At 38.7% G+C, this 27,913-nt stretch overlaps 1 protein-coding gene across 3 annotated transcripts; it reads right to left on the bottom strand.

Annotated features, from left to right (window-relative positions):
• Positions 1-772: 772 nt before the first annotated feature.
• On the bottom strand, positions 773-26,005 carry CEP97 (centrosomal protein 97). 3 transcript variants are annotated; one of them, XM_086408567.1, is made up of 11 exons: positions 25,608-26,005; positions 23,261-23,403; positions 22,363-22,521; positions 21,333-21,434; positions 19,444-19,557; positions 18,723-18,889; positions 13,317-13,481; positions 12,304-12,428; positions 10,838-11,615; positions 7,448-7,523; positions 773-5,803 (listed from the first exon to the last, which is right to left on the bottom strand). In XM_086408567.1, exons 1-11 carry the CDS (start codon positions 25,648-25,650, stop codon positions 5,099-5,101), a joined length of 2,577 nt encoding a protein of 858 aa, XP_086264693.1. In that variant the 5' UTR covers positions 25,651-26,005; the 3' UTR covers positions 773-5,098. The 3 variants fall into 3 exon arrangements, with proteins under 3 accessions (XP_086264693.1, XP_086264704.1, XP_086264713.1); XM_086408578.1 differs by lacking the exon at positions 25,608-26,005 and adding an exon at positions 25,259-25,485; XM_086408587.1 differs by lacking the exons at positions 18,723-18,889; positions 19,444-19,557; positions 21,333-21,434; ... (1 more) ...; positions 23,261-23,403; positions 25,608-26,005 and adding an exon at positions 16,685-16,816.
• Positions 26,006-27,913: the final 1,908 nt, after the last annotated feature.

Here is a 27,913-nt window from a genome sequence, read left to right on the forward strand (position 1 = left end):
AACTGTGAAGTTATGGATATGTTAACTAACCTTATTGTGAAAATGTTGTATACCTTAAACTCACACAATGTTCTGTCAACTATTTCTCAATAAAGCTGGAGGAAAACTTTTAAGGTTGGAAGAACTCAAAAATAAATCATAGCAAATACATACAATGGACTACAACTCAGCAATAAAAAGGAATGAACTATCAGGTGAATCTCTAGATAATTATGCTGAGTAAAAGAAACCAAAGCAGAAGGATGAGTTATGAAGAATATGAGGAATTTTTCAGGGGTGATGAGTATGTTCATTTTCTTGACTGTTGTGATGGTTTTATGGGCATATGTCAAAGTGCATCAAATTGTTTCTTTAAATATATGCAGTTCATTTTATATCGATTATATTTCAATAAAGAACTTTTTTAATGTTAAGGAATATATATCATTTTTTACTATTTCTTGCTCAAATCAATTCTTAATTAACCAACTATATTATTGTGCTTAAGATGCCATAAGAAAATTCCACTGATAGAGTGACTTAAACAAAATTCCACTGTTTGAGTGACTTAAATTTGTTTTCTCATATTTCTGGAGGCTAGAAGTCCAAGATCAGGATGCCAGCAGGTTTGGTGTTTGATGAAACCTCTCTTTCTGGCTTGCAGATGGCTGCCCTTTTGCTGTGTCTTCAAATGGCCTTTCTTCTGGACATGCCCAAAAGAAAAAAATCTCGAGTCGTCCTCTTCTTACAACCACACAACTATTCATTATAAAAAACAAATGAATCACTCAAACACATATACAAATTTTTATTTAGAATTAGAGACTCAAATACAAATTAAGTACAATATAAATTAAACCTTCTTAAAACAATCCACAACCACTTTAAATCATTTACTATTTCTACAATAAAAGAGAAACCTAAAAATAGTAAAAAGTCAAATTATTTTTAAACTCGTATTATTAACAGTAAAATGGTTACAAAACACTCAAAGAAACTTAATCAGAAAATGAACAAAGCCTCTACAGACTGATTCCTGTGATCCACTAAAATCAATTAAGAAATTAAATTATAGTATGATTTCTACTCATTCACAAATAAAAAGCACCTCATTTTTAAAAGACAATGAATTATCTGTTTCTTTTGGGGCTATGAGGACTACTCAGTTTACTTGACTTTTAAATTTAATATGGCACAATAGGTTTGATCAATGAAAACAATATCACTAAAAATGCTTAGAATGTCCTTTACAGACCATTTTTGTTTTATTTCATAAATAAGGAGGTCATATATTTAAAAGTTAAAATATTACAATAAATATGTGGCAAAATAAATAAACAAGTCTTTTACTTTTCACTTGCAAGTGGGAAACTGACCAGACTCATTTTTATATTTTCCCTTTTTATTATGTCTTAATTCTTCAGAGAAAAAATTTTTTTATATTTTATATTATTGTTATAAATCCAAGTCTAAGAATTGGTGCCAAAAAAACTATCTAACTAAAGGGAGACAGTACATCTTAAGTCCATGTTGTTTCTGAAAATACTTATTAAAAGTAGAGCTAGACCTATCTTAAGGATTAACAGGAAAATACACTATTATGGTGTTTATATATTTAAAATAATCCAAAACAAAGGACAAATCCACTCTCAAGAATGGCACCCTTATATTGAAGAATAAAGTATTCTCCATATATACTAACAACTGTGTGGTTAAATATTTTCCTAAAAACATGCATATTATAAGGCCTTTTGTAATTGAATTTATAAAACCAAACTACAGTATTTATGTATCAACTGTCATGATTGAAGCTTTCTGCATTATCAGGAGAGTTAAACTTTAACATCTGTTGTTCTGAGGAACTTGAAGATGGAATATAATCAAACTAGCTTTTCACTAGAAAATTTTATATATCTCAGCAATCTGTTATACTTCTTGTCATCAATGAAATAGACTCCAAGATGTAATTATTCTTTCTAAATGTTAGTTTCTACTGTATTACTCTTTAAAACCCATTTTAATCAAATCACATTTCTTGGAGAAAATTCACTCAGGGTTCTGAACAAATCAGTTGTTTTCTACAAGCAACTCTGCCTTGAGTGGCAGAACTCTAGCTCTTTTAGAAGTAGTTTTCCGCTTTCAAAGAAAATGAAAAATAAGTACAGACTTTCTACTGACTTACTAAAAGTAAAGAATAATAGAATGTGTATAATAAAATTCTGGAATAAAGTAACTTTTAAGTTTCCACAGTTTCTTTTCCTATAAACTAGCTGCTGCTGCTAAGTCGCTTCAGTCGTGTCCGACTCTGTGCGACCCCACAGACGGCAGCCTACCAGGCTTCTCTGTCCATGGGAGTTTCCAGGCAAGAGTACTGGGGTGTCATTGCCTTCTCCAATAAACTAGCTATAACCTCAGAAAAGTCACCTAAGTTCTCTGTGCTTTAGTTTTATCTTTAAAACAAAGAGATTAGAATAGACAATCTCTAAGGTCCTTAAAATTCTCACATGGTATGATTCTGTGCTTCTGAAGAAATATCTAATTGATATGCTGAATTGGCCATAAATCAAGAGAGTTGAATTAAAATACCACAGCTGAACTAAACATCTATTAGAAAAACACAAATACTGTGGTAAAGCTCAACTTCCCAAACCATACGAGGCCCATTCCCTCGTCAGCCAGACCAATGAAGAGCCCACAGAGTTAAAACCAAATATCTTGGTTAAATAATTTTAAATTACACTGTAAACCTATTAAAATATATTATCTATGCCACAGTTTTCCTGCATTCTAATATACATTATTTTCATCCTATTTACATTCAAGATAATCTGTACAGTCAAGGTTGGGGGCTACTTAATATTCTTGCACTTCAAAACACTAGTAAAGTTAAATAGAATGAAGAGTAGGATATTAGTCATTATCATATTCTGCCAATTTCAAATTAAAAGTATGCTGAATACCATTTATGGGATAGAAAATCAAGGCAAAGGTAAAAAAAGGAAATGTTGCTTGTAAATGCTAATACTCAAATGAATTCAGTTGTGTTTTGCCCTTTCTCAAAAAAAAGAACAGGGAGCAGACATCGGAAGAAACCTACTAGGTAATACTGAACCACAACATTTCAGGAGCTTTTATGAGAAATTAACAAGTAATTAATGCACCATGAAGCAGCACTTTGGTACTAGTGCAGTGCAAGTTGGTTTTCCTTTGTCGAACTACGGGCAGCAAATGAGGCACTTAACTATAAAATAGAAAAATAGGGTAGATTTAAGAAATTCAAAATCATTCAGGAAAGATACTCAGCATTATTCAAAAAGTTAAAAATTCTATTTTTATTTAACACACATCAATGTTACACATGCTTCACTAGGGAAAATCTTTTGAATGTAAGACTGCTGTTTGTTTATAAGAGACAGAAAATCTTTCCTTTGCAAGAGATTCTGGATTTCTGAGAATGAAATCCAAGTCTTCTCAACCTGAGTGCTATATATTTAAAAACCAAGAAAAGTACATCTTACCCACAGTGAAGAAATGTTTCTAATTCTCAACATAGTATAACATGTGATCCCTGACTTTATTCTTGGAAGGATCAGCTTTTATTTTATGTAACTTCAAAGAAGGGGACCTAGTGACTAATGAATACATATTTAGCACCTAAATTTAGAGAAGACTTAATTATTGCCATAGTTTTAAATCATTACACACAGACTGGGGGGAAGTCAGATATGTGTGTTCAATGATATTAGAACATTCTCAAAGATTAGAATCTCAAGCTTCCAAAAATTATCCTTGGTTTGCGAATGCATTTATTAACATTCGAATACAATATTATCATTTCTTCCTGGAGTTACAGATATATACTCTTTTTAATGAGTAAAGAAATAAATGAGGTTTATTTTTTCTTTACCACCATTAAGTTGTCTTCCAAATGTGGCACTTTTTCAGATTTAGATGGAAAATAGTCCTTATAAAAAATGTCATTCCTATTCTACCTCTGGTATTATTTTAGATGTTCTTTTCTATGAGGTCAAGAGTGAAGTAAATGACCATGGGCCTCTGTGGAAATATATAAGCAAATATAAAGCAGGAACAAAGAAAGTGTACATTAATTTCTGGCAATATATTGGTACATAAATGCTTATCTGTGCATGGGCTTAGTCACTCACTCGTGTCTGACTCTGTGACCTCATGGACTGTGGCCTGCCAGGTTCCTCTGTCCATGGGGATTCTCCATGCAAGAATACTGGAGTGGGTTGCCATGCCCTCCTCCAGGGGATCATCCCAACCCAGGGATAGAACCTTGGTCTCCCACATTGCAGATGGATTCTTTACCAACTGAGCCACCAGGGAATACTTATCTATGGGGTGAAAAATCACTAAATGAAAAGATAATAAATGTTTGCTGGGTTATTATCTCAAGTGAATGGAGTCTATACCTAACAGAAATATTCTTGTGTTGCCCTTTAAACAAGCTTCACTTTAATTCTGGACAGAAAACTTTGCTTCATATGTTGAAATTGATACATAACATTCAAGTTTTCCATGAAACAATTTAATTATCCCCACTGAAAAATCCTATCATCTTACCTTTTCTTCTTATGCTTACAAGACGTCTTTTGTGGATTCATAGGGAGGAAAAAGGCTTAAAAACACACATTCTTACTCCAAAGAAGCTGGCAAATTTCAATAGTTCACAATCCTCCTATCTGTCATTTATATTTACTGTAGCAAATTGCATTCCTCACTATATAATTAACTTTCTCACATACAGAAGAATCAAAATTCTCTTATTTGTATCTTTAAGGTAAAATCCCTATCTCCTTTAAGGTATTCTAGTTTATTTCTGAAAGGAAATGAATACATCAAAACATAGGAATACTGTTGATGCAATTTAGTTGTTAATAAAGTGCATGTGGCTTTCAATATAAATATTGTTTGATACATTATAGCTGAATAAAAAACTAACAAAACAAAAAGGAAGATTTAGCTCAGTACCTAGATTATGGGGGAAAAAAAATAGTAACAAAATTGGGAGAAATATTCTTCTTCTCCCCAAAAAAAGCCAACTGAAAATATTCTTAAATTAAATAGACTTCTGCTTTTCAAGCAACCAGACATGCTAAACAATAATACCAACATGCAATACCTGAAATGTAGAATCACGTTCTGACTGCTGCCCTTGTACTTCTGCATTTAATTCACAATTCTCTGGTGTCTGGCTGACTTCATATTGCAAAGCAGGAGATACACCTTGAGCAACATCTATAGAAGCGCTATCAGATAAGACGTCTAACCTTTCAGGGGAACGAGGTAGGTGAAGCTTACTATCTCCCATCCCTTCATCAAAGTGTCTCCTCTCATCAGCATCATCTAGCTGCTGAACTGAAGTTAGATACTGTTCAAGCAGACTATTATCCTGCTCATTGTTTGAGCCTTCCTTACCCCATTCACCATGTTCTTCACTAACATCCCCTACGTCTGACTCTTTGCCATACTTGACAGTGTCAATGGAATTCCCCATTGTGGAACTTTCACTACCTTCTGTGGAACTTTTTTCAAAATCCAAAGAATCCTGTAAACTGTGAACTTGTTCGGTTAAGGAGGAATGAAAACCAGAGTCTGGAAATTCTGGTAAGGATTTCTCTTGAGGAGCTTCATCAGGAGCAATGAACCAATCAGAATTTTGATCAGAAGATGGCTGCTGACTTTGGGTGAATAATGGAGGTTTAGATGGCACCAGAGTACTTGATATAGGGGGAACATCAATATGGCAGGAACTTAGATGCTGGTCCACAGTCTGTTGCCAAGCTTGTAGAGACCTTACCTGCAAACCAAAGGATATAGTTTCACTACAAAATATAAATCATGCCCATTTTACAACTGTCCTTTGAGGTTTTTTTTCCCCTACACTCAGGAAGTCGGTAAATGGCGGATGGCAAAACTGGAGTTAGAGATGTCCTAACTCCCCTGATCCTTTCCACAGCACCCCCAGCTTAGACCTGGTTGGCAAAAGTGGTTCACGTTGTTGGAAAGCAGGAAAGCAGGGATGGGCCAAAGCAATTCATTTGCTTCTACTATAAAGATAATCAGAAGCACAATAACGCACATACAGCTCACTAAGGGGTCAATAAGGTTCTCAATACACTGAAGTCTATTTAACAAGACACAAGAGAACCTATTAATATGAGTAGATTCTCTAAAATGGAAGTCTCATGCTAGATACCCATTTCAGATAAGAGTTTTTAAAAACTAACAATGTAGGATTTCCCCTGGTGGTACAGTGGATAAGAATCCCCCGGCCCATGCAGGCAACACAGGTTCAATCCTTGGTCTGGGAAGATTCTACACACCGCAGAGGCCATGTGCCACAACTACTGAAACTGGTGTGCCTAGAGCCTGTGCTCTGCAAGAGAAGCCGCCTCAACGAGAAGCCTGAGCACCACAGTGAAGAGCAGCCCCCATTTCCTGTAACCACAGAAAGCCCTCTTGCAGCAGTGAAGACCCAGCGCAACCAAAAATTAATTATTTTAAAAAGAGAGGGGAAAAAACCTAACAATGAAGTATACACAACTCTAAAATACCTAAAAATTTCTGGAGTTCTTGATAGTATGACCTTTACTTCTTTTTCTTTCTTTTGGCCGCGCCACACAGCTTGTGGGATCTTAGTTCCCTGACTAGGGATCAAACACACGCGGCCTGCAGGGGAAGGGTGCAGTTCTAACCACTGGACTGCCAGGGGATTCCCGGACCTTTACATTTTTAAAGTATACTTAGAACCTCAGAATTTGACTGTAACATCTGCAACAGGAAAGCAATATAGAGATTTTTTTAGTTTCCTTAGACCATCCTTCAAGATAATCCTTGATAGTAGTTTTGATATTTATCTTTCCAGACCTTTTACTATGTATTTTCAAAAATAACAGTATAGATAAAATCCTATTATAACCAATTCTTTTCTAAAAATACTTCCAAGGAATAATCACCGAGAACTATTTGTGGGGATACAATAGTAGAAAAACTGATGTCTGAACTGTCCCCATAGCATGCTATTTCAGGATTCAAACTCTCTACCTGGAAGTCATGTGGACTTTTTAGGGCACACATATTGTAGCCATCACACACAGTTTCAGTCATCTTTCATTCAAATAGTCTTAAAAGATAAAACAAAACAGCTACTTGAAACTTAAATTGGTCCTTTTATATCTATTGGACAGTTTGTCCAATATCCTTCTTCGGTCAGTGCTATAGTTCTTTATCTTTCTGGTCAAAATTATGAAAATATTTTTGTTCAGAATAAAATGTAACAAAATTCACTGTCCTAGTTCAGAGTTACTGGCAGTGAACACAAACCACATCCTTAACCTTGAGGAAGGGTGCTACCTTACCTGTAACTATTCAATGATTATCTCAGTAAATCTAGAATTTTTCTTCATTTACACAGTAGGTAAGTCAGCAGGAAGGGGCTTACCTGGTTCCAAAGGAATCTGACAGCCTCTTCTTGAACAAATTTTTGAATCCGCTCTTCATCTCTTTCTTTTTTTAATCTACAATAATTCAAAGTCCATTACTGACACAAGAAAGGGTGCTTTGAATTGTACTTCTTATTATGACAAATAAACATATACATTGGAAAGAGATTAATAATCTAATAGGTGCTTTCCATTTTTAGAATATCTAAGTGAAACTTTAGTTTTAAACTATGACTCAATATAGAAGCCAAATTAGATGTGACTGAAATTCAGATTATACTGATTCTACAAAGTATTGCCAGTACTGAAAAATAAAATATTAAATGGCTCTTTTTTATCTGGCCTCAATTTTGCAGCCAAACACACAGAAGGAGCAAGAGCAGCAGAAAGGATCAGGATCATAGCTTCAAAGAGAAGAAGAGAACCGGTCTTCTCTTTGAAGAGACCAGCAGGATTAATCCCATCAAATTTCACATCCCTGTTTGCTCCAGGTCCTGACATGCTCCTTGCTATCATCAACAGACTTCCCTGTGCATAACTTCCCCTCATTCATTAAAGTTTCACTGTGGGCTCACTGTCTCCCCTCCATACTTAAAACTTATCACAAACCTAGGATTCCCTTAGCTGTCCAATCTCTCAAACTGTCACCCCATTTTGTTCTGAAACTCTGACCTACTTTCTCCAGCCCCTCAAGCCTTCTTACTGCACCATGGGGGACTCCTGAATTATAATCAGCAAACCCCCATATATACACTCAGCTTTTTCGCTGAACTTTTCCTTGACCAAATCAGATGCACGTCCAAGGGCACTGTAGCCCTCTCAAGTAGCAGCTATTTTTTTCACTTATACATCAGGGTCAGAACACTGCTTCCCACTGCTGTTTACAAATGATTCTTAACTTTCCTCCTGCAAGAACTCCAGCCGTCTTGCTAAACTTCCTCCAACTCTTTTTCAAGTTCTGAGCTCCCACTATTGGCCCCCATTCACTGAAGCCTCAGCACTAGTATTCTTCTCTGTCCTGTTCCCCTGGTCATTTCTGGAGCCCTTGACACTCACATGGATGCTCTAACAATCATCTTCAGTCCCACTCTGGTAGTGGTGGCAGTGTAGTTGCTAAGTCATGTCAGTCCCCACTCCAGACTCAAGTATTTTGACTATACCATTTAAAACAACGATTTCAAGCACCAACACAAACCTCTCAGTTCACTTGTTCTTGCCCCAATCTGCAACAACCTGGACATCCAATCCTCATCTATGACCACCATACAAATGATGTCTTTCTCCTGTCTTTCCTTTTACCTCATTTAAATTCCAAGATCTATCACTATAATCATCTCCCTTCAAAATGTCTTCAGCTCCCTTGATCTTCCTTCCCTCTCTCCCCTACCATATTCACCTGGGAAAAAACCCACTCCTGGCTGAACCGGGTCCAAAATCAGAATACAACAGCTGAGAGTTGCTGATAAAAATCACAGTTTGACTTGTTGTTTCGCACTTTTAAGTTTTTCCTCATACTTTCCAAGAATTCTCCATTCCCTTTTTAAGTTCACTTTTAAGATAAATACTCCATACTTCACACCTCTCTCCTTCAGCCTCTCATCTCACATCCTCACCCCCTCATTTCCAAGTGCTGACCACATTTTGTATATTACTGGAAAAAGAGAAGCACCCATCAGACAGGACTTCCGCATCCCCTACCATCAATACCTACCACCTTACCTGCCCCTGCTCCTACCTCACTCCCTCCGCTTGTGCACCGAACCTCTTCTCTCACCTTCTCAAGAACTTCCGCCCTGCACTTCTTTCATTGCTCTGCACCATCAGTTTTTCCTTCCTTATTGAATCATTTCCACCAACACATAAACCTCCTCTATATCTCCCATCTTTAAAAAAGAAGCTTCTTAATTCCAGATTCTCCTCTGGCAACCACCTGCTCCCTTCTCCTCCTCACAGCAACACTCGTCCAAAGCTGGTTGTGCTCACTCTTCACCTCTCTTTCACTATTCAGTCCTTTCCAAACTGACTTCATCCCACTACCCCCTGAAGCTACTCTTAGGAAGCTCACTGGGCAGGAAAGGGTTAATTTAGCAGGACTGAAATGTTCAAACTGGAACATCCGAAAGACAGGACTGGCCTTGACCAGCTTCTGAGAGATAACATCTAAGCCTTTGGAATATCCTGCCCGATTAGAGCACCTTTGTACCTCTGAGACCTTGGTTTATGCTAACAATGTGCTTTATGGTGAATACCAGTTTGGTTCACCTGAGGCCCTGGGCTACAATGTTATCGGTTTGACCTTGGGTGGGAGCTGAGGTCTGAGTAGTTAAGGTCAGTCATATGGACTGACCTAGGTGACTGTCTGCCAATAAAAACCCCAGATGCCAAGGCTTGAGCAAGCTCCCTGGTTGGCAATACTTCATGTGTTTTCACTCATTGTTGCTTCAAGAATTGAGCCCCACCTGTAAAAGTGCACTGGAAGAAGACAACTAGAAGCCTGTACTTGGTCTCTCCTGAACTTTGCCCTGTGTGTCTTCTCCTTTGCTGACTGTATCTATATCCTTTCACTCTAATAAACCATAATAAACATGATCATAAGGAATAGCTTTTTTGAGTCAAGAGTCCTTTTTGCAAATCAAACCTGGGGATAGTTTTGGGGACCCTCAAGACACAGTCACCACCAGTTGCTGAATCGAGTATACAATTCTCGGTCCCATTACAGCTCCTCTCTTCTCTCTTGAAACATGGCCTACTGGAGCTGGGACACACTCTCTCCCAGTTCTCCTCCCACTCTGGCTGTCCCTTCTCAGTCTCTCTTACTCTTCCTCCTCTCCCACTTGATAATCTCAGTAAATACTGCCAGGTGCAGTACTGATACTCAGAATAAATCTATGAAATCCTAATTTCCCTGGGTGACAGTCATGAAAACTGTGAGCCATAGAATGAACACATAACTTCCACCATAGCCCCCAAATTTTAACCCCTTCTAAGTCCCTACTATTTTCCTTAATTCTTATGTCATCTACTGGGTTCTATGTAGACTTCCTCATCTTCTCATTTTTATGCTCATTCAGCTTTTCTACATTTTCTTATCTTCTGTGTTTAGGTACATAGATGTCCATAAGGCATGCATTTCATTCAAAATTTACTGCTATGCTGCATCTATATTCCAATTTCAGCACTAGATACGGAGGCACATATCGCAGTCCTTGCTCTCAAGCTGCTTTCAGTACGGTGTCAGAGATAAACCTAGAGTGGCAACATGGTATGCAAAGTGTCCCAGCCACAAGCGTTTGAGTCAGTGTTCTGAATGAAAGTTAAGAATCTGACACCCCCAAACCAACAAAACAGCATCTTCACAGTAAAAGCCTTAAAACGGACTTCTCACCCACCTCCTTATTTCCCCAGTTAGGCAGACAATGTGTTCTTGCATCCTGCGAAGACGGATTTCATAGCGCACATCTCTAGCTTGTGGGTTGTAGTTCCTGGCATAAAAGCCCCGCCAACAGGCCTGAAGCTTGGTGGCTGCTTCATTCAGTTTCTGGAGGGCAACTTTATCTTGTCCCAAAGGAACAGATTTCTGGGTTAACAGCCTGCAGGGAACTTTCTCTAAAGCTGTTTGAGACCTGGCTTCTTCACTGTCTGGCTGCGTATGGAAGACATTGCGTCCAACTGACTCAGGAAAAGACGTAAGACTGTGGGTGTGATCCTTCAAGCCAGCACTGGTGACTGTTGGCTCAGGACAAGGTAACAGTCCATCTTTCTCATTTATCTCTGTACCAACTGCACTTTTTGTCATCTGAACAGAATTCTCATTTGCAGCCCCCAAAGCCTTTTCCTCTTCCTTGTTTGATAAGTCCTGGTTTTCAGGCCCTTTGACAGATTCATCTGCAGCAGCATCATCTTCTAGGCTTAAGTTAATGCCTTGCAGCCTCAGCTCCACTGTAGGTGATACTGGAGACAGTCCTGACGCAACTGGCATAAAAGTAGACTCTGAAGAGAGGAGACTGCAATTTAACTTGTCCTCATCGGTCTGGATGTCTTCCAGATGCAGGTCATTTCGAGAATATCTTGCAGTGTGTACAGGGGTTGGAAAGTTATTCTTAACAGCATGTGATTGGTCATCATGACTGCTTATCCCAACCCAAGAATTGACTTGGATGACGGGTTCTAAAAGAATCAACAGAGTATCACTGGAAACAGTAAATATTTAAGGAGGAATTTTTTTTTTCAGTTGTATCCCTTTAATGAAATCTAATCCCTCAAATATAGTAAAAGGCAATGAAATCATTTCAGTAATTTCCTCCAAAATGCCTTAAAATATCAAACCAAATATTTTTAAGAAACTTAATTCTTGCAATAATCATAAAAATAATCAAAGTACTAGGTCAAGTCAAAAGGTTGCAGTCCTCTGAATGTTTTCAAAAATTAAGACTAAAAATTAACAGTTATATATGTCTGTGTATATTGCTGTTGTTTAGCCACTAAGTCGTGTTTGACTCTTTTGCAACATGACCCCATGGACTGTATAGCCTGCCAGGCTCCTCTGTCCATGAAATTTTCCAGGGAAGAATACTGGAGTGGGTTGCCATTTCCTTCTTTAGGGGATCTTCCTGACACAGGGGTTGAACCCACATGTCCTGCATTGGCAAGTGGATTCTTTATCACTAAGAGAAAAGGGAAGCTGCCATTTGTGTAATATACATATATATATATATATATATATACACACACAATCAAAGATCCAAATGTTCACTTGAGCTAACAAATAAAACATTCTGAAAATACGTACTATTTCCTGTTTTATGATACCAAATAGATCAAACAAAAAGGGACTGGAGATCAGTTAACTTCTTACCGCTTTCTGGGACTACCTGGCCATCTTGAATGGGGCTGGAATGCTCTGGCACAAGGGATGCCCTTGATTCAACAGGAGACGACTCTTCATTGTGGCTCTGGTTCATTAACTGCCTCTGGTGAAATCTAAAATCAGAATACCTCATGTGATTCAACACAAATCAAAAAAAGAAAGCTTCTCTGCTTCCTTCAACAATTCGACAGGTAACAATGTCAAGAAGGGAGAAGTTTACAAATTTTCAAAGTACATACATTTAATGACTTTGAATTACAAAGTCTAATGGGTAGAAAATGTTAAGAAATTTATTTTTAAATCACATAGTCAGACACCATCATAAATATACACATACACACAAACCTTCAAAGACAGGATCTCTGATGAAAGAAGTGACTACTAAAAATGCTTCTAGCTATATAACATTAGTATTTTTTTTTAAGTTTTTTCTAAAAGTTTTTTATTTATTATTTATTTTTGGCTGTGTTGGGTCTTTGTTGCTGTGCATGGGCTTTCTCTAGTTGTGGTGAGCAGGAGCTACTCTTCGTTCTGGTGCACAGGCTTCTCACTCCAAGTGGCCTCTCTTGTTGCAGAGCTTGGGCTCAGTAGCTGTGGTGCACAGGATTAGCTGCTCCACAGCATGTGCCATCTTCCCAGACCAGGAATCAAACCTGTGTCTCCTGCATTGCCAGGCGGATACTTAACCACTGGACCACCAGGGAAGTCTCTATAAGGTTAGTATTTTAAAGCCCATGTAAAACACCCACATTAAAAGAACAAATGAAGTTATTTTAAATCCCAGGCTGCCAGGCTGCGAGGCTCTCCCCACTCAGGAAATGACTAGCAAGCAATGCAGCTGCTGGGGAGGAAACCAGACTGCACTGCATGGTTTGGCTCCTCTGCAAGACTGCTGCGGTGACCAGGGCCCCAGGGATCCAGAAACATGGCTGCAGCACTCTCTCCAATCCTACTAACTCTGCAGGAAAATCTCATCAGCCGCTACAGATAAATGCGCTCACCTCTGCTTGCTCAGAATCTTCTCTAGCTTGGCATCCTCTGCAGTTTGAAGGCCCAGCGTAGAAGTGAGAGGACAGACTGTAGCCAGATACTGGACAAGCTGGATGTGCTGGCCAGGCCGATATGCTCTCCCCTTGCCTTGACTATACAGCCATTCAGCTTTTAAACTGGAATTGGGGGACAGAAAGAAAGGCTGGCACTGGGGTAGACGAGATACATTTTCAAGCAATAATGATTTTCCTTCTTAATTTGCCCTTCCAGCATCACTAGATGTTTTTCATGAGTAACATTTAAGTTAAAAAGAAAAATTATCCTCTGCTTTACTCTCCTTACTCTTGTAATGGTTTAAACGTTTTTTTTTTTTTTTTGCTTAGCAGCACTTCCAATGATTTGTACTAAATGGTTAAAAATTTTTTTAAATTACCTTCAAAAAAGCAATAAGTATTCTCTCCATTCACTGTCAAACTGAACTACCTAAATACATAAATTGTGTTTAAATCCATTAGCTCATAATGATAGTTTTTTTAAAGCCAACTGGTCACAGTTGAAGGATGCTAGTGAGCTACCATCTCATTATTTTTAAAACCTGATAAAGGGGGAGAATTAAATATTATTAATTCCATCTTTCCTATACAAACTATACCAATGAGTAACCAAATAGTTACTTCACAGAAGTATTCCAGCTTATTTAAAAATGAATTATAGAATTAAAATTTCACCATTTTGCAACTCTCAATGAATTAATGATTTAGGCATTGATCATTAATAGCCTCTCATAAGAGACAACCAGATACCATGTGCTTCTCAACAGGACCCAAAAAGCTGTCCTTGACCCACAAAAATCTGATCAAACCTCCACCTCCAACTACCCATTTACAGAAAACACAAAAGGGGAGAATATGTCAAAGCACATGGGGATGCAGCAATTGGCAAAATAAACACAGTAGGAAACTCTGTAGGACAAATAATCTGATTTCTTCAATAACCAAAAAGAGAAGAGAAAGCAAAGCGAAGAGACAGGGGGCCCATAGGAGATCTGAAAGCATCATCTTGGACCTCTAGCCAAGCTGACCTTTCAAATGACTCCAGCCCTGACTGTGATCACATCACAAGATCCCAAGTGAGAATGACCAAATCAGCACAGCCAACCCATGCAGCATGCAATAAACAGTAAACTTTTAAGATACTGAAAAAGTGAGCAAGAAAGATATATTTTAAATACATCAGGCAATTACAATGTATGGCCTTATTTGGAACCAGTTTCCAAAATTCTATTTAAAAATAGCATTTATGAGGACTAAACGTAAGCACTTAATATTTGGTGTTATTAAGGAATTCTTGTTAAATTTTTTGAGATGTGATAACAGTATTGTAGTTATTTCTTTACAGACTGACATTTCCCAAACGTCCCACATACCTCCCAAATTGGAGTGATTATGAATAAGGCTGGAGTGATTATGTTTGGAGTGATTATGAATAAGGCTGCTATGAACATGCTTACGCATTTTTTCTGGCATACATAAGCTCCTGTTTCTCTAGGGTATATAGCAGAGTCAAACTGTTGAGTCATAGGGTATTTATATGTTTAAATTCATTAATACTGTTAGTTTTTCAAAGTGACTGCATGATTTATACTCCTAGAACAGTTAATGAGAGTGCTCTACATAGCCATCAAAACTAAACATATTGCTCATACTTCTAATTTTTGCTACTCTGGTGGGAGCTCCATAACAACAAGGAAAAAAAAAACTCTTTCTAAATTATCAAAAAGTCACTATAGTGGGGAGGGGAGTTATGATGAGTGGGACAAGGAACTCCGCAATGCTGGTTACATTTAGTCTTCTTTTCAATGGTTGATTATATAGATATTCTAAAGTATTACATTTAAACTATTTCTAAATTATATGCTATCACAACAAACTGGAAAATTCTTAAAGAGACGGGAATACCAGACCACCTGACATGCCTCCTGAGAAATCTATATGCAGGTCAGGAAGCAACAGTTAGAACTGGACATGGAACAACAGACTGGTTCCAAATAGGAAAAGGAGTACGTCAAGGTTGTATATTGTCACCCTATTTATTTAACTTATATGCAGAGTACATCATGAGAAACGCTGGGCTGGATGAAGCACAAGCTGGAATCAAGATTGCCGGGAGAAATATCAATAACCTCAGATAGGCAGATGACACCAACTTCACGGCAGAAAGTGAAGAGGAACTAAAGAGCCTCTTGATGAAAGTGAAAGAGGAGAGTGAAAAAGTTGGCTTAAAACTCAATATTCAGAAAACTAAGATCATGGCATCTGGTCCCATCACTTCATGGGAAATAGATGGGGAAGCAATGGAAACAGTGAGAGGCTTTATTTTTTGGGGTTCCAAAATCACTGCAGATGGTGACTGCAGCCATGAAATTAAAAGACGTTTGCTCCTTGGAAGAAAAGTTATGACCAACCTAGACAGCATATTAAAAAGATACATTACTTTGCCAATAAAGGTCCATCTAGTCAAGGCTATGGCTTTTCCAGTAGTCATATATGGATGTGAGAGTTTAAACTATTTAAACTATTTCTAAATTATATGCTATCACAACAAACTGGAAAATTCTTAAAGAGACGGGAATACCAGACCACCTGACCTGCCTCCTGAGAAATCTGTATGCAGGTCAGGAAGCAACAGTTAGAACTGGACATGGAACAACACACTGGTTCCAAATAGGGAAAGGAGTATGTCAAGGCTGTATATTGTCACCCTGCTTATTTAACTTATATGCAGAGTACATCATGATAAACGCTGGGCTGGATGAGTATAAGTATAAAAGTATAAGTATGAGAGAGTATCAAGAAAGCTGAGTGCCAAAGAATTGATGCTTTTGAATTCTGGTGTTGGAGAAGACTCTTGAGAGTCTCTTGGACAGCAAGGAGAACAAACCAGTCAATCCTAAAGAAAATCAGTTCTGAATATTTATTGGAAGGACAGATGCTGAAGGTGAAGCTCCAATACTTTGGCCACCTGATGGGAAGAACTGACTTATGTGAAAAGATCCTGATGCTGAGAAAGACTGAAAGCAGGCAGAAGGTATGGCAGAGGATGAGATGGTTGGATGGTATCACTGACCCAATGGACATGAGTTTGAATAAGCTCCGGGAGTTGGTGATAGACAGGGAAGCCTGGCGTGCTGCAGTCCATGGGGTCACAAAGAGTTGGACACTACTAAGTGACTGAACTGAACTGAACCCCACAGAGAGAGAATCAGAGACAGAAGCTACCCCCTCAAAAAAAGTCTACTCTTCCCAACCTCCTGAAGTCTCTGAAATTAGATATTTGCAAAACTTTAGGGAGAAAGTTTTTTAAAAAGATGCAAATTCACCTTTAAGTCACTTTGATTAAAACCATTTCCACAGTATAGAGACATAGCTTGTGAGGCATTGCCTGGCATTTCAGTGGTTAGGACTCCAAGCTCTCACTGCTGAGGGTCCAGGTTCAATCCCTAGTTGGGAAACTAAGATTCCATAAGTTGAGTGGTGCAGCCAAAAACAAACAAACAAAAACCTCTTCAATTCCTAGTCCTTATCCCTAAGTAATGGGCTTCCCCAATGGCTCAGTAGCAAAGCATCCACCTGCAATGCAAGAGATGTGGGTTCGATCCCTGGGTTAGGAACATCACTTGGAGGAGGAAATAGGAATCCACTCCAGTATTACTACCTGGAAAATCCCATGGACAGAGGAGCCTGACAGGCTACAGTCCAGCTACAGCTGGACATGACTGAGCGACTGAACACACACACATTCCTAAGTAATAATGCCAATTATTATTTATTAAGCCCCTACCACATGATCAGTATGCTATACCCATTATTCTTAATCCTCAATCTTTAATCCTCAGAGCATACTTCAAAGTTAGGTACCAGATTTTACAGATGAGAAAACTAAAGATCAAAGAAGTTAAGGAACTTGCCCAGGCCACACAGCTAATGGGTGGTAGGGAAAGATGTGAAGCTTTCTCTTGTCTCTCCTGACCAGGTCTCATTTCTCCTCCCAGGTCACTTTTTATGCCAAACCCTTATCTCGGCCCATCTCACCATGGTACTTCCCACATATGAAAATGTTACCAGTCCTCCTCTCTCGGCCCATCTCACCATGATACCTTCCACATGTGAAAATGTTATCAGTCCTACTCCCCTAGAAAAATCTGGTAATGTCTTTCTCTTAAAAGAAAATCCAAGTAAATCCATATTCCAGCTTTAGAATTAACCAAGTTTGAAACACCAACAAGGTGTTTGAGTACAAAGCAGCACTCACTGCAGGAAAAAAGAAAAGCCACATTTGTCTGCAGGCAAACTAGAGCTGACATACGTCAGCCTTCCCCAGCACCACCACTGTGTAGCTCCTGGCTGCCATTCCTCACTGCCCCCACCCTGTTCACGAGATGAAAACAGAAGGGAGAAAAACAAGGAAAACCCTGTCAGTATCTACCACTCCTCCTTCCACTGGAAACCTCCCCCCTGCCACCCCAAGTGACCATCAGTCTCTGCAACAGAAGGACAAAAACGGTGAGGAAGAACATGATGTGAGTTGAGCCCATGAATGCACATATGTATGCAGTGAAAAGAGGAGGTGGAAGGAGGCAGTGATGAGGATAAAGTCATCTCAATTCTCACTATCCTCTCTAACTCCACCCCTTCTTGTCTACAACCTTGATCCTTACCTCCCCTATAGTTCTGATCCCACTGATCATGTGCCAGCTTCCAGAAGACCCCATCATGCAGGGGTCCTAGTTCTGAGCTGAAGAAATCATCAATGATCTAGAGAAAGGGGATTCCCACTTCCACTGCTTCATAGCTAGAAGGTGAGGATCAGTCAGTATGACTGCTACCAGCTCCAAATTGGAACTCTGCATGCATTTTCCCACAGTCACTTTCATAAAGAGTAGTTGGGTCCAAAGGTGTTGTTAATACTGCCTTTACAATATGATGGATGCAAGTTTTTGTGGGACTGATCTAAAATCCCACACAGCACCCATAACATGGTCTCTATACAAAAATGCTCCAAGCCCCAAACAACTGAATAACAAAAGAATCTTTAGAATTCAATTTGTTGTATGTTGGGCATGAAATTAAACTCACTACCCCCAACCTCTAAGACTGATACTTATTTATTATTCTTTTTTAGAAAAGATAGAAAATCCTAAATGAACAGCACAGAGTCTACTAACCCAGGTCTCCCACGCTGCAGGCAGATGCTTTACCGTCTGAGTCAACAGGGAAGCCTACTATATAACTGTACTAATGACTAATTTCTAAATTCATATTTCAAGCAATATTCAGCTTCTTAATTTGTAGTAAGCTAGAAATGAGCTTGTCAGTTAATTTCCATGATAAATGTGACGTTAAAGGGGTTACGTTCACCTTTCCTTCTGAGAAATCATGTATCCATCTAGGACTCGGAGGCTTAGGCACCAGCTGACGATGTATGGCCGATAGTCGAACCCTGGGATGGAAGGTGTTGCCATCACACATGGATTGTTCATGATTGACAACTGTTCCAGTTCAGTTAAGGATGCCAGAAAAGAGACCTGGAACAAAGGACATCTTTGTTGAATGAAATGGACTACTCAGTGGCAAGCACAGGGCTTCCGCTGATTACACATCTCTGGAAGTTTGAGAATGCAACAATTTCCCTCTTGTTTTGAAAAGTGACAAGTAACACTCTTATATTATCCACTGATTCCAAAAATTCCAACAATATGGCCATCTGTTCTTGCTGCACAAAATCCTTTAGAAAGTACTGTTCCTAGCAAAGAGAACCCTATTTTGAAAACATTAATAGAAGCCAGAAAGAAAAAGGTACAGAGTATGCCTTATTAACCCCTTTAATGTAGATGTCCCTCCACCAATGATCACTTCTCAGTGGAGTAAAGAATGCAGCATTACAAATGAAATTAAGCCTTAATAACCTACTGACATTAAATAAAAGTGGAAAGAAAAATAATAGTCTTTTGGAGCCAAGTGTTTCACCCTGATAGCAGTTTCTTCCAAGATGCTCATCTAAAGCAAGCTCACCACCTTTTCCTGCATCTCTCCTGAGTTTCCAGCTCCCATGATCCCATAAGATACCCTCAAATTTTACCTCATTTAAGTCCCGGATTTCATTTTCCGCCAAAGAAAGTATAGCAAGACATCTGGGTAGATAAGCAGGTGCCATTCTAAGAGAGGTGATGATATTTCCATGTAACAGCAGGGTCTTGAAAGTAAAAATGCAATGAATTACAAATGGAAATAGACAAACTGGTCTATTTTAATAAAACCAAAATAAGGTATACAAAAGGAAGTGATCTATTTTACTATAACCTCTCATCACACATAAATCAAAGACTGTTAATGCTAGAAGGGTCCTAGGTGGTCATTTGGTCCAACTCTTTTTTCACATCCATATTCTAAGCTCAAGAAAGTTTAAAGACTTGCCAAAGAACATATGCTTAGTTTAGCAAAAGGCATGTTGCAAGTTATTTAAACTTGAGCACCTTTCAACATACTTGTTCATTTCCTTTTAAAACATCAAAATAGAGGGTGAGAAAAGTGAAAGAAAACATTCATTGAAACAAAGCTACAGGGAATTCCCTGGTGGTCCTGTGGTTAGGACTCTGAGCTTCCACTGCAGAGGGTATGGGTTCCATCCCTGGTTAGGGAAATAAGATATCCTGCGTGCCACCCAAACAACAACAACAAAAAAGAGAAACAATCAGGCAGCAACAACAACACAAAAGAGAAACAATCAGGTAGAAAGCAAATTTTCCAAAAGAGAGAGATAATCCACAAACTACGATTTGCAACTATATTCTCTTGGTAACTTAAAACCTGAGGAAGGTAGAATGAACTTGATAAACCTGACTCAAATTCAAATTAAGACAGTAACAATGAAAAATAAACTGAAGACTCTCAACACCAGGATTCTGATAAAGTAATTATGCCTCCACTCTAGAAAGAAAAAAAAAAAAACTTGCAATCATCTTTAGTTCATTTGAATTATCTCAGTATCTGACTACATCAAATTGTTTAAAGTAATTGTTGCTAAAAATGATTTCTGCTAAAAAAATGGCAAAAGTTGAGCTAATAATACTATTTCTGAGGCTTAATGAATTCATCTATGCTAATGATATCCAACGGAGTTAAAATATGGAAAAAGCCTACTCATGTTTTATGAAGCTGTTGATTCCAACTGTTACATATTTATTTTATTGCATTCCCCTCCATAAAAAGTGCTATAGGCCACAGACTTTCTAAAGTGAGGTTAATTTTGATAATTTAATAATATCTACCACTAAAAGGAAATAGCAATCTTCAGTGTCAAACAGGAATGATTATTCTTAACCCCACCAACACGTTATGCACTAGTGATGCTACACAACTAAAGTTGCTAATGTTGACGGATTAGGCATGAAGGGAATTTCATCATGTTTGTTGAACAGTAAATAAGCATTAACTTTAACTACACTGACCAGTTTCAGTTAAAGTAAATCAGTAATAGAAATTAACAACAAAAAGTTTCATACTTAATTTCTGGTATAGTAAGGAGATCCAACCAGTCCACTCTAAAGGAGATCAGCCCTGGGTGTTCTTTGGAGGGACTGATGCTAAAGCTGGAACTCCAGTACTTTGGCCACCTCATGCAAGAGCTGACTCATTGGAAAAGACTCTGATGCTGGGAGGGATTGGGGGCAGGAGGAGAAGGGGACGACAGAGGATGAGATGGCTGGATGGCATTACCAACTCGATGGACATGAGTTTGAGTGAACTCTGGGAGTTGGTGATGGACAGGGAGGCCTGACGTGCTGTGATTCATGGGGTTGCAAAGAGTCCGACATGACTGAGCGACTGAACTGAACTGAACTTAATAGAATTTTTATCATAATGAACACAATTTATTCTTGCAGACCTATATATATATGGATCAATTAGGTCACTTTCTCGTGGTATTTTAGTATAAAATTTCAGAAATGACATAGAAAACACACTTACCTTCAGTGATACCAATTTAGATAGATCACCTATCTGGGGTATGTTATTGTCTGATAAATCGAGATGTTGTAGAGAGGTGCAGGTGTTGATTTGTTCCATGGCCTATTACAAGAAAAGGAAATGTATTTCATGCACACAATATCAAAAAATTCAAGTCTTCCCTACTTTCTTGTAGCTGACCCTCTTCCCTCTTTCTTATTGTCAGAAGCAGAGGAACAGTGCTTCGCAAGAGAAAGACAAGGCAGTGCCAACAGAATTTGGCATATTGTTATATAGCAAGTTTCTACCTTCATTATCCCTCTAAATCAGAGGATCATATCATGCCAGATACTTACAGCTTGAAGGACAATGATGACACATGACAGTTGATATAGCATAGAGTTTACAAGTTAACATTGGAGCTAAACTGCCTGGATTCAAATCCTGGCTCAGCAACTTCTTGACTATGTGAGCTTAGGCAAGTTACTTAACTTCTCTGTACTTCAGTTTCTTCATCTATATAATACACATAAAGATTGTACCTGCTTTATAGGCTATCATGAGACTGAATGACTTAAAACAGTTAAGGTGGTTAGAAGAGCAAACCTTACATGCTTGATAAGTCAGTTCTCTTCATTTAATACAGTTCCCTTGTCTACAATATCAAAAAATAAGACACAGAAAACAAAAAATACAATGAAAAAAAAAAAAAAAAGACACGGAAATACTGATTAACTTACCCAAAATGATAGAGTTACTAAGTGGTGGAAGCAGGACCAGAATTGAGAGCTCCTGACTTTTAAAACAGTATATTCTCCACTGTACCATTAAACATGCTTAATTCTGCATGAATTAAGAGCTTAATTCTGCATGAATTTTCAAAATTTTTTTTTTTGAGTTTATGGTAACTGAAATTATCTCTGGGGAATGGGAGTGGATACTTTCATTTTTTATTCTACTTAATTCTCTACTGCTTAAATTCCTTTTTCATAGCAAATACTTTTGTAAAGTTAAAAAACACTACTAAAAAAAAAAGAAAGAAAGAATTCACCTTGAGATTATTTCCTGCCAAATTCAGCCATTCCAAATGAACTAGTTCCTTTAGGCCTTCCACATAGCCAATGCTATTATGAGGCAAATTTAACACCCTGAGTTGGGTCAGTTTGGCTACACCCATCATCCGCACCAGCCTATTATTAGCCACTGACAACTGAGGAAAGAAAACATATCATTATTCTTAGGCTAAAATATAAATATTACTTTCACATTAGGGTGGTTAAAAAGATTTGTTTATATGGTCAAACATTCCCAAATATATAAACTAAGTTTATACTTTTCACATATATTGTCTAAATATTCTGCAGTGTAACTATTTATTATTGCAGTCACTCCTAAGCAATAGAAAATAGAGATAAAGTTGAACAATCCCACACCTCCTCCAAGTACTAAAAGAAAATATTTTCAACACAGCAACTACTTGAGAATGTGAACTCCACAATAATGGAGTCCTTACTTTGTCTCCATCAAAATCTAGAACAATGTCAGACACATAAGAACAGTCCAATAAATGTTGAATGAACGAATGAATCAACTCTTTACCTCCACCATGAGGTAACATAAAATGTTATGTTATTTAGCCAACATAAAATGTTTTCTGTTTTAACAAATGCTCTTTGTATAGTCTACTTTAAAGTGACTTTAAAATTAACAAAAAGTGTTAATTTTCAGGAGAAATTTTAAAATTATCACTTAATAATCATGTGAAAATTAATTTTTAAATTTTTTACTATTTTATTTTAAAATTTATTTTAGCTATTAATTCTTTTTAATTTAAGGTAATACCTACTACTTTCTAGGTTTACAGAGTTACATTTGTTATCTTACTGCTTTATTTTGTATAATAACAAACTGGTCTTATATAACTATTTCCCCTACATAGCAATACCTACCTGTACTAATCGTTTGCATTTCTCAAGATTTTCCAATTTAATAATCTGATTTTTATCCAGAATCAAAGTATGAATATCAGCTTCACAGGGTAAGTTTGGGCTTAATTTCTGTAGCCCTTGCCCTGACCAATTGACCACTGATCCTTGAAAAGAGAAGGGAAATTGTTAGAAAACACAAATACAAAGCTGAGCACAGGGATAAAATTATATTCATAAAATCTTATACATTTAGAGTTAGAAAACACTAAAGTAAAATAAATATCAAGAGTCTAAAACTAAAGCAATCGATTTTTAAGTGACTACAGAATGAAATTATTCACTTTCCCTTAGAAGTATCAGATTATATCTAGATTTCAATATTCACATACGGATGTGAGAGTTGGACCATAAAGAAGGCTGAGTGCCAAAGAATTGATGCTTTTGAACTGTGGTATTGGAGAAGACTCTTGAGAGTCCCTTGGACTGCAAGGAGATCCAACCAGTCCATTCTAAAGGAGATCAGTCCTGAATATTCATTGGAAGGACTGATGCTGAAGCTGAAACTCCAATACTTTGGCCACTTGATGAGAAGAACTGACTCTTGGAAAAGACCCTGATGCTGCGAAAGTCTGAAGGCAGGTGAAGGGGAGGACAGAGGAGGAGATGGTTGGATGCTATCATCTACTCAATGGACATGAGTTTGAGCAAGCTCTGGGAAATGGTGAAGGACAGGGAAGCCTGGCACGCTGCAGTCCATGGGGTCACAAAGAGAGGGACATGACTGAGTGACTGAAGAACAACAACTCAAGTTTCTGTGATATTAAATACTCTGGAATTCTTCACATTTAAATGTGAACTATTATTCCATATTTTATGCCTAAGTAATGACAGTATTTTTTTAGATGTAACTAATCTTTTGATAGAGATCAACCTGCTTACAATCTAACTACCAGTATACCATAACGTGCCCAAACTATTTTGAAAATCAAAGTATTAGTTATGTTGACTTACCTACAAGATGGGAATAATATACCTACTTCATTACATTTATATGGAGATGAAAATCGAAACCGAATGAACAGCACTTAATCCCATTCCTGGCACACAGCATTCAATAATATGATTTGGTATACTTAAAAGATGTTCAAATTCTGGCTCCACTAAACACGGTGGTTTATTGGGCAAGTTATTGATCTCTTTGAGGCTCACTTTTCTACTAAGACAGGAATACTTATAATAATACCTGCCTTATAATGTTGTTACAGAGAAAATGAGATAATGTTTTAAAAAAAAAAGACACTCAGAACATTATCTGGCTCATATAAAAAGTGCTCTATAAATGTTAACTGCTATTATTATCAGTACATTCATAGCCGCGGTGGGCTGGGGAGGTGGAGTTTAAGAGTAGTAGATATCTGAGAGGGGGGGGGGGCTAGAGAAACTGACAATTTCAAATTTCTACCCAGATTAAGATAACTGCGGGAAATAATTATGCAAGATAGCTCCCCTGAAGGATATCAACGTTTTTCCATTGTCGAATGGCTTCTAGCATTTGGGAGGACAGGTGGTCATTGGATTTAAGAGTTTGATGAAAGCTATATACCGACCCAGGAAAATGCGGAGCCTCTGCACACAATTCAAAGGGATCGAAACACCTCTTCGACCCTCTCTCTCACATAATGAGCCAGAACTAAGTGGTGGAAAAGGGCCTCGACCCTCCGCCCTGCCTGTGACCCAGAGCTTCCGAGCTGTAACCAAAACAAAGGAGCTCCGCTCCCACAGCACCCACGGAAGCACCCACGCCCCGCGCTCCGCTTGGCAGCGAGCAAACGAGATCCCAGAATACCGTCTGCATAACAAGGGGTGGTGAACTGTGGGCTCTGAATAATCCTCAGATTTTATCTTGGCCACTGGGACACTTCCAAGAAAGGGCCCAACGTCAATCTAGGGAACTGTGTTAGATAAGTTTCTTGAATGTTCTAGGAACTGAGAGAAAGGGGGAGATCCTGTAGTTTTCACCTGGGTACCCAGAACTCAACGTAGACATCCAAGAACGGTCACCGGAGCCAGAAACCCGCAGACCAGGTATCCTTAAGAGCGCGGGATCCGCGGCGCCGGGTAGCGCTAAGGTCTTCGGGGGCTTGTAGTCCCTTGCTTGGACCTCGCCGCGACGCCGCAGAGCGAGGCAGCGCCCAAGGGACTACAACTCCCAGAGGGCAGCGCGCCTCCGCGAAGCCCACAACTCTGCATCAAAAGAACTGGTCCAGAACGGCACCCATTAAACCTAGTCTTCTTCTCTCCACCTCGCAACTATTTAATTCAGTTCTATGGAGTAAACCTTGGCACCCAAGGGTGGGGATCGCCTTACCTTCTCCAGGAGGCAAAGCCGCGGCGGCACACGCCGCCGCCATACTTCCCGCTTGCTGTTAATACCAGGCAACCGTCCTCCTACTGCTCGGTGGAGCTAGTGGTCGGGAGGAGCGAGCTTGAAACTACAGCTCCCAGGATGCACGGCACCCAAACGGCCCAATTGGCTGCCTGAAATTAATGATGCGAAACCCAGGTTAGAATCTAAGCAGCAATGAGTTTGGGAAACCTGGTCAACTCCCTAATTTGGCAGAGAAGCAAACTATTATTAAATGATCATTTCGCTCTCTTTTCTAGATGTTTTAGAAATTTGACACTTTTATCATCGGAATGATTATAAGGTCTCTACTCTATGCAGACCGAATTTGAGGACTTACTGCTAGAAGTTTAGCAATGGGCGGGGGCGGGCGGTGCGGGGTAGGGTAGGAGAGGTGCTGCCCCCTTTATTGACATTTCTGAATAAGTTCAAAGTGTTCAACTCTGCTATAGAGGATTTTGTTTAGTCAAAATCGATACGTCTTATTTAAAATTTAGTTAAAGCATGTTGGGATAGAAGCTTTTATACAGTATCAAATATTTAAGTAGTTGTTCTTGAATAGTTAACAGAACTTTAGACCTAGAGGTGTATTTAATAAGTATTGAGTGAGTGAGTGTGAAGTCACTCAGTCGTGTCCGACTCTTTGTGACCCCGTGGTACTTAGCCCACCAGGCTCCTCTGTCCATGGAATTGTTTAGGCAAGAGTACTCGAGTGGGTTGCCATTTCCTTCTCCAGGGGATCTTCCCAACCCAGGGATTGAACCTGGGTCTCCCGCATTGTAGGCAGATGCTTTACCATGGAAGCCCGTTATAATAAGTATAAAACTCAGAATTTTTCCAAGCAGTATACAAAAGAAGTTTACAGTAAAGTCTCCAAACTAAAAAATTACACTGCCTTACTGTAGGGGACTTTTGATATGACTATTAACATGCTAACTAGTGTGATTGTAACTATGAACTCAATAAGCTTTCAGGGAATGGAGAAAGAAATAGAAACTATAATCTTCAGAGAAGACTTGAAGGAGGAAGTGAAATGGAGCTAAGGCTTAAAAGATGGGTGGACTCTAAACAGTTCAGAAGTACAAGATGAAAAGACAGCACAGACTGCACGTGGAGGCAGGTGGTAATGAAACTAATCTGATGGCACCCGACAATGTGGAGCTTCCAATTTCCACTACCTACTCCTTCACTCCCTCTTGCAATCTTTATTCTGAATTTCCGTCTTTCTGAGACAGCCATGTCCAACATCTCTGATAATTTGTTTGAAAAAAATCCCTGTAACTCATGCTTCTAGGTTTCCAGGCAATTGATTCTGTGAGCATTCCCTCCTTCCTGGATCCTCCTTCTCTCTGACTACAGCTGCTTTAATTTAAAATAAATAAATAAACAAACCCTGTTTCCCACTGTGTTAGTCTGAAGACAAATTTCCTAGCTCTCAAGAGGGAATTAAGACTAGGAATTTTTTTCCTTCTAACCAAGAACCCCCTTATGTAGAAAGCACAGTCTTACTATACAGGTATAAGAAAAATGTAAGCCTGAATTCTTTCTCCTACTAACCTTTGTTCCCTGGAACAGTCGGTGAAGTCTGAAGTGAATTTCTAGCTCATGGAACAAGAAAGGGTTCACAGTTCTCTCCAACTTTGCAGGGTAGTGACTTGGGAGGGGGCTCCTGGAAGCCCAGAAGGTATTTGAGGAGCACAGGTTTCTGCTAGTTTACAGCAATAGCACAACCAGAGTTTGGTTTGGTTTGTCTGACCTGGTTTCTTGAGAAAAGGGCCAAAGAACTCACTTTATGGGGTTAACTGAGTATAGTCATAGCTCCTAAAGAGAGCAGCCATAGTCCCTGGGCAGAGTCTCACATGCCCAAGTGAACCAGCAACACTTTATAATCATACCACAGACACTTTTGTACTTCAGCCTTTGCATCCAAAATCAAATTGCTACACTTTAACTAAATTGCTTCATTTTGTATATTCCTTAAACCCTGCAATGCACTCTCCAGGCAATTTGGAGAATTCTACTGAACAAGGCCATGAACTTCTCAACAAGGCAGCATTTCTTGGCCGGCCCAGAAACCCACAAGAAAGACTTTCCCTCCTATCAGCCCAGTATACTTGATTTCTGCAACAGCTGATCGCCTTGACTCATCTTCCCCATCCCTAATTCATCTGCCCATTGCTACTAGCATGATTTAAGTAAAACAACACATTTTATCATATTAATTCCCTCCTCAAAAACTTCTCTCTTGAAATTTAACTTTCTAGGTCAAC

The sequence above is a fragment of the Bos grunniens genome, chromosome 1 (assembly GCF_055505025.1).
Source record: "Bos grunniens cultivar Pamir isolate PY7600 chromosome 1, Bosgru_T2T1.0, whole genome shotgun sequence".
Classification (NCBI taxonomy): Eukaryota; Metazoa; Chordata; class Mammalia; order Artiodactyla; family Bovidae; genus Bos; species Bos grunniens.